Here is a 7,574-nt window from a genome sequence, read left to right as displayed (position 1 = left end):
GCCTGAGCCTTCTGTTAGGGATTTTAAATCCTCAGGCACTACATGAGAACTATGCGTTGTTATCGCACAAATGCTGACAAGCTCAGGACCACAAACCCGACCTGGGAACAGATCCATGGCTCCCAAGGATGGCTCCCTGCCTTGGTGGCTGGGCCGGTGTTGTGCTGCTCTGACCGGGCTGCTGCGGGTGCCCTTTTCCTCTTCCTCCAGGTGCCGGCATGGCCAAGCTCCGCACCCTGAGCATCCTCCTGAGCCTCCTGGTCCCTGCTCATGCCACCAGGTCACCCGACTGCGGAGGCATCCTCACCCCGTCAGGACTGAGCTACTGTAAGTCCGGACCCCGTATGTCCCACGCCGCCAGCAGGGAGGGGAGGCAGCAGCGGCTTTCGGTCCGGTGGTGAAATACCAAACTGGCACCAGAAACTTGTGCCAATCAATCAGCTCACTTTCACCATCCCCTTTCTATAGGTTGTAACAGGGGGACGTGTGTCACCTGGGTGGATTTCAGTCTCTCCATCTCTGTGCCTCAGACCGCAAGCTCCTGAGGGTCTCATAAAATATCTGCCCTGTTTCACAGTTGCTGAAGTTTCAAAGCCACACGCAGAGACAATCCTCAGGCAGGACCTAATGGCCTCGACAGTCCCAGACCTGATTCACGTCTCCCCAAAGCCCAGCAGGTGAGTCCGTGGCTCTGCCTTGCCCAGGCTTTGCTACCTTACCACTGGTTCACACTGGTATTTAGCTGGAGCGCTTTGAATATCGTCACAAAAGGCATTTTTCCAGCAAGGGCAAAAATCCTAGAGACTGACACGGCTGTTTGCCAAAGCGGTGTGAAAACAAGGTCCTGGCTCCTCCTTTGGGGTCTATGGGTGGCAGCCCCAGTGCCACCCTCGGGGCACTGATTTATCCGTGCAGATCTCATGGATTTTGGGGGGTTTGCCCACTGTAAGCACAGCCAGGGGCTGCACATCAGTCTGTGCTCCTCTCCTGACACCTTCATTTCTGCTCCAGCAGGAACCAAGTTACCTCAGTCACAGTTGCCGAGCTGACTCTGACGCTCATCCCTGACGCCGGGCTGCGGCTGAGCATCGATGTGGACCTCGGCATCACACCCGCCCCGTGAGTCCTGGGGCTGGAAGCACCCCAAGCTCCCAGCTGGAGTGACAGGGCCGCATCCAGCACCCGCCATCCACCTGCGGGAGCCGGGGGGGGGCCGGAGCGGACGGGACCGGGAGCAGCCCCCGCGCTCCGGCATCCACATCTCCTTCCCTGGCACAGCTCGACCACCAAGGTGATGAGGTTGTCCATCCTGTCGGACCTCCACGTGGAAATGAACCCCGAAGGGAACCTGGAGATGGTGACCTCTGCCTGCAAAACCAGCATGGAGGAGATGCAGAGCACCGAGGAGATGGAAAGGTCGACCCTGCGGTTTTCCTTGTTATGGGATCTGGGTAACAGGGGAAAAGAGGGAACGGAGGCACAAGCGTTTCTAGGCAGGAAGGTGATATGACTAAGATGTGCTTACTACAAGCTTGCAAAGATTAACACAAAACCTTTATCTTCATAGGAAGAATTTTCTTCTGCTTGCAGGGTCGGTTTCCCCCGTTTTAAGAGAATTTCGTGCACTCATAAGGGAGCAGACCTTTTAAAGTAGTGTAGAGCAGGAACATTTTTAATGCAAGGCCATCGGCAATTCTTCAGTGCTTTCAGATTCTGAATTGTAATCATAGCTTAATAGATGATATAAAGTAATGGTAATACTGTCTCTGGATGCCTTTTGGGTCAGATAAAAGATGCTCGCCTACCCTCGGCTGAGCTGGTTGTTGCCTAACTTCTTCCATTCTGTTGTTTTCATCCAGCAAGTCCTCTAGTTCCGATGTGGAGAAGGACATTAACGTCGATAAGGTAAGATAAAGTTTGTGAAGGCGTGAGACAGGAGACGACAAAGTGGTACGGTTCTGTAAGAATTAGAGCACTTTAAGTCAACCTGGTGCTTTGCCAGGTCTCCCCCCACAGCCCCACACACGGGTCACCGAACGCTGCCATCCCCTGTCTCCTGGCTGCCGCGTGGCCAGCCAATGGGGACGCCCGATGCCAGCGGACCCCCATGTTCATCTACCACCTCTCCTGTTGCTCTTTATTCCACAGATTTGCCTAGAAGTCTCCAAATTGCTGCTTTTGCCAAATGAACAGCTGATGTCTCTGACAGGTGAGCATTTGGTTTTCAGTGTCATTGTGGACTAAGGGCTTCAGGGCTCATTTTGGAACAAGTCACGAGATGGGACAGGATCCCACCCTGCAGCAGAAACTCATCTGCAGTGGCTTCACCGCCATCATCTCCCCAGGGACCCGCTCCCTCCACCCGGCTCTCCTTCCCTGTCCCTTTACTTGAGAAACCCAGGCGCTTCCCAGCCCCCACCTGCCGCCACCGCTCTCCTCCTCTTTCTGAGCATCCCTCTGCTCGGTTTGCAGCTCAGTTCCCCGTCACGCCGAGCTGCCAGGTCCAGTACCTGCCCCTGGCTGCACCCATGTTCTCCGAGCAGGGAATCACCATATCCTTGCAAGTAAGTCCTCGCTTTCCAGCACTCTCAGCCCAGCTCCAGGCTTTGGGAGAGCCACTTCCTCCCAGCGCTACGTGCTCCGAGCACACCTCAAACTCCTTTTCTCCTTGCCTGTGTGCCTGCAGACGACTTTCCAGGTGGTGGGGATGGCAATCCCCCTACCAGTCAGCCCCGTGCCATTCAGCATGCCCGAGCCGGCAACTTCCAGCCCTTCCCACCTCACCCTGGCTTTCTCTGAGCACTTCTACACCAGCCTCTTCTTCGCCCTGGAAATGGCTGGAGCCTTCAACATGACCATCCCGGTGAGTAGAGCAAGCGAGGGGTAGAAAATACACATTTGTAGGAACAGCCCTGCCCCACGAATGGCTTGGAGGAGCCATGTACCCTGCGTAGTGTGGGACTGTGTCTCTGAGCACCTGTGGGAGTCACAGCCCCTCACCCCTGGGCCCCCCAAAACATCTCTGGTCTAACACAACATTAGTAACCAGAATGCTGCTCCTGCATGTATCCACGCACAGCACAGTAGTCACCGCAGGGTCTGCATGGTCATGCCGGACACAAGCCCCAGGGCAGCAGCCCCAGGCAGCAGAGTCACAAGCTGTGCTTTGTCTTTCAGAGCCCGCTGACCACCGCCACCATGGCCCAGAAGATTACTCAGGTTCGTTGCCATTGCTGTCACTCCGAGAGGCACGGCCCCAGCTCTGGCAGTGCCCCTCGGCCGCCTGCCCACCACCATGGGGGCGCAGGGGATGGCTGCCGTGCCCAGAAATAACCCCCCCCTCCCTCGGCAGATGGGCTCCCTCTTCCAGGAGGACCTACCGGTGACGCTGCAAGCCGTGTTCAGGAGCACGCCTCGGGTGGTGCTGGAGGAAGGCAAGGCAGCCCTGAAGCTCTTCCTCACCGCCCACGTCGGGGCGGGATCGCCGGCTTTCCAGAACTTCCTGAGCGTGAATGTGGTGAGTTGCCCTGCCAGCGTGCCCAGCGTGCCCTGCCAGCGTGCCTGAGCGACACACGGGCAATGCCCTTTGCTCCAAGACCCGGCCCAATTGCAGCCATTGCCTGGGTCCGGTTTAGCCTTTACCTGCCGCAGCCCTCACAGTCCCGAGCAGTGCTTGTCTCTGTTGCGTAGCGCAGGGCATGAGGACGTCGCAGGTGGCGGCACACAGAGGGGTTCATCGCATCCCACTATTCAAAGGTGAAGCGGGACCGTTCGCTCACTCTGAGCCTGGCCTCTCTTTTCCCCTTGCAGGACATGACTGCAGGACTCCTCCTTAGCGTCACCGACACGAGGATGATGATCTCTGCAGCAGGGATAGAGTAATGAACCCAGCCACGCTTCGAGCCCTCCAAGGGGACGTGTCCCAGTCATAGCAGGGAAAGGAGGGGCAAAGCGATCCGGGGAATTTCTTAGCTTTTGTAGTTTGGGCACTGCAGAGGTAGCTCTGTCCCAAGGGAAATGGTGACGCTCCAGTAACATGGTTAGAGAGAGAGAAGTAGAAATTGCACCCTTCCACCCACCGCGTTCAGCACAGGCGTTGGTGGGCGACTGACACACACCAACACCGTCTGCCTCTGCCTGTTCCTGCCACACCGCCGGCACCGCTGCCGGGGAACGCACACGCTCGACCGCTCCATCTGCAAACACAGCCTGCGGCTGGGGGGCTCCGGTGTGCCCGGCCCCAGTGGCACCTGCGGCTGCCCATCACTCCAGACCCTGGCCCCGCAGCACCCCACACCCCAGCGCAGTCTGCCCGCTTCAGCGGGGCACCACGAAGGCTGTTCAGTTCTAATCCTGGGGGTCAAAACGTCCTCAAGCCCTTGCTGCTGTACCCGGGGGGAAAGTCAGGCTCCAGCCGCCTGCTCAGACGTGCCCAGGCACTAAATTCGCTGCCCCTGGCCTCAGCCATGGTGTTTGGGGGAACATGAAAGTCATGGTTTATTACAGCGTATTACAAGCAGCTCCTGTGCCACTCTTTGTTTTCCAGGGAGGTTGAGCTCAGCCTGGCTGCCTCCGACGTGGGTCCCGTGCCGGTAGGTGCCCCCAGCCACGCATCCCCCAAGTGGCCGAGCGCAGCCGCGTCCCCTCCTCTCACCACGCTGCTGTGACAGCCCCTGCCTCAGCACCGTCCTCTAACAGCCCCGTCACCCTCAGCTGCACCAGCCAGCTTAGATCGCCCTAAACCGCCCCGGGCAGCGGTTATCAGCAGGGAAATACTTCCTTTGGGCACTCGCTGCCCCCTGCAGAAGGGAGAGGCGGGTCTGGGGGGGATTAGCAGAGGTACAATGAGCATCAGGACCCCCCTTCTTGCTGGTCCCTGCCCCTCTCCTCCTGCTTTAGAGTCACGCCGTGACCGAGCTGACCGCAGCTTTCCCTTTGGCAGGCTGCCTTGCTGGAGGAGTTATTTTTGCCCACAATCCGCGTGGAGGTACCAGCTCAGATGAACGGTGAGGAGCTGGGAGTTTTGCAGCGGTGCTGCCGCGCTGGATGCCCGAGGAGGACGAAGGCAGCACCCAGCTGGCAACTTTCCCTCTTTTTTTTTTTTTTTTCCTTTCCTAGTGGTCCTGAGCGAAGGCATATTCCTGCCCCACATCTCCAGCTTTACCTACACTGACGTCAACGTCGTGATTCACAAGGTAAGAAATATGATATTTAAATTGCCCCCTGCTGTGTTTGATTTAAAGGGAACCTGGAAGCAACGCTTACCTCCTGGCTCCAGAATAAATCAGAGCCTGCTCCTCTCGCCCCGTGAACCCACAGACCAAGTTTCATCGCTTTAAATAGGCATCGTTCCCCTCTAGCCCCACTGACACGAGCAATAGCTGTGTTGGAGGGGCCGTTGGCCTGCGGAGAGCCCCGAGCAGGCTGACGTGAGCCGCACGGGGACCTTGCTCATCCCTCCCTCCTCCCCTTCCTTAGGACTACGTCTTGGTCCCCTGCAACCTCAAGCTTCAGGTGAGGCCCGGAGAGCAGACCGCCATGAGCTGAAGGCTGGTGCCCGGAGTAAACCAGTGGCAAAATTGTTCTGTTGACTCTTAAATCACGCTCCGTGTTTTGTCGCTGCTTGAAATGTTGAAAATATTCTTCTTCCTTGCCTTACTAAACCAACGCTTTCTCGGATTTAGGATAACAATGGCATTGCACTAGCGCCTTTCTCTTCCAGTCCTGCTCTTGGTATTTTTGTTGCACAAAGAGGATGGATTGTGACCATGTTCCGTACTTTAATTAAACTTTTCTCTTTCATCCTGCATTTTCTGGTGTGACTATTGACTTCCCCCCCGCCCTCAACAATTTGTACCTAAAGACAGATGAATTCTGTCTTGCTAAGAACTAGCACCGGTACAGATGTCCAGACTTTACATTTAATTAAGGGAGCACGAAAATTCCACTAATTTATGAGGATGAAGGGCAGCCCTACGCCTCTCAGCTGCAGAACAACACGGCCCCTACCAACGAGAGATCTTTCATCTGCTTTTCCTCTATTTCTCCTGTTACTATGGGAACGTTACAGCTGGTGGTTTTCCGTGGGTCAGAAAGGGGGGGGCGGGAGGGGAGGGGGACACAACCCAACCCAGTCTGCACAATAGTTTCTAATTTTAGACTTGCGGGCAGTTATAGTTTCAAAACTATACTGCCGACAAAGCTCATCCCAGAGCGAATGCTGAAGGAAACGCGACCGCGCGGGTACGGACGGTGCTACGTGCTGGCCGGGCGCGCGCCCGCCGCGTTTGTCAATATTGGAACGCTCTTTCCTACGGACCCAACACGCCTCCACGCTCGGGAGGTTGTTCAGTAAACTAAAGGTGAGGGCGGGGGGAGGGGAAAAACCCCACAACAGACGTGAGGGTCCAAAACGGAAGGGTGGGTTGGTACCGGAGCTCCTAAAGGCACCCGGAGTTGCTCCATGGCTGGGTGCTGTTGGCACCTGCCCGCGGACAGGGCGGGCGCATCGCTGCGCCCATGCCCAGGAGGAGCAGCCACCCTCACCGCTGCCCGCTCTGCTCTCACGGAAGCTCTGCAACCACGTTAATTAACGCATACATCTGCTTTCACTCGCAACAGCCACACACATCATTTCTAGCCCCTGGAGCTGCCGAATAGCGCTTCAAAACCTCATATTTCAGAGGCTCAGAAATAGGAAAGCAAACAAAACAAGCCCGTTTGATTTATTATAAGGAGTAAAAAACCCTGAAGGTTTGTATACCCAGCTTGGGGACCTGACTAATGATTTTAATGCCCAAAGTTGGCAATAGTGGGAACTGCTCCTAATAAAAGTTTCCTGGTAGAGCTGCAACCATTATTCTTTGACTAATATATCTTAAACCAGTTTCCCAAAAGGAATAAGCTAAAGTAGTAAAAAGAGGAATTTATTCAGCAGTGGGTGTTCTGGCTTTAGGCTTTGCTGCGTGGCTCTGCGTCTCCAGCGAAGGGTTGGGGTCACGGGAGCTGCACCCCCCGACTGCCAGCCCCACACGTCCTACCTGGGACCGGCCGCAGGCTCAGGGGCAGAACCGGCTTCTGTGGGAGAACTGGGGTCCTTCTGCCGCTCCCTCCTGTCGCCCGATTTACTGAGGCCCCCCCCCAACAGAGTCGCATCCGCAGGAGTCGGCCAGTGCCACCCCCAGCAGCCACTTTGGATTCACCTGGAAAAAGAAATGTTGGAACAAGGTGTTTGTATTAGTTTTTTTGGCATAAACAGAATCCATCATTTTCCTGGGCAGTATCCCAGGGCCCCGCAGGACGCACAGCTTCCCTTGCTGGAGCGGGATGTGACAGCCAGATGGTTCAAACACCGGAGAAACAGAGACTGAGACCCTTTGCCAGCCCCCCGGGAGCAGCAGAGGGATGAAGCTTTACCAGGACATTCCTGGAGCATTCCTCAGGCTGGAGGATCCCAAAGTCCCGCACACATCCGGGACAGAGCAGCCAGCCCTTCACTCCCCGCTCCCGCTGCTCAACCATAAAAAGATTTTCCAGCCTGTCGGGGTGCCGGCACACTGGAAAATGACTGTTTA

General features: G+C 56.2%; 1 protein-coding gene across 1 annotated transcript; it reads left to right on the top strand.

Moving 5' to 3' along the window:
- Positions 1-218: 218 nt before the first annotated feature.
- Positions 219-5,701, top strand: BPIFB2 (BPI fold containing family B member 2). The gene is made up of 15 exons (XM_074604807.1): positions 219-327; positions 578-677; positions 1,015-1,119; positions 1,279-1,416; positions 1,860-1,905; positions 2,149-2,209; positions 2,473-2,564; positions 2,687-2,863; positions 3,178-3,219; positions 3,353-3,517; positions 3,811-3,878; positions 4,547-4,592; positions 4,943-5,006; positions 5,119-5,195; positions 5,479-5,701. Exons 1-15 carry the CDS (start codon positions 219-221, stop codon positions 5,545-5,547), a joined length of 1,359 nt encoding a protein of 452 aa, XP_074460908.1. The 3' UTR covers positions 5,548-5,701.
- Positions 5,702-7,574: the final 1,873 nt, after the last annotated feature.

Source organism: Larus michahellis, chromosome 12 (assembly GCF_964199755.1).
Source record: "Larus michahellis chromosome 12, bLarMic1.1, whole genome shotgun sequence".
Lineage (NCBI taxonomy): Eukaryota > Metazoa > Chordata > Aves > Charadriiformes > Laridae > Larus > Larus michahellis.
The sequence above is the reverse complement of the archived record's forward strand: the minus strand, read 5'-3'. Positions and strand labels throughout refer to the sequence as shown.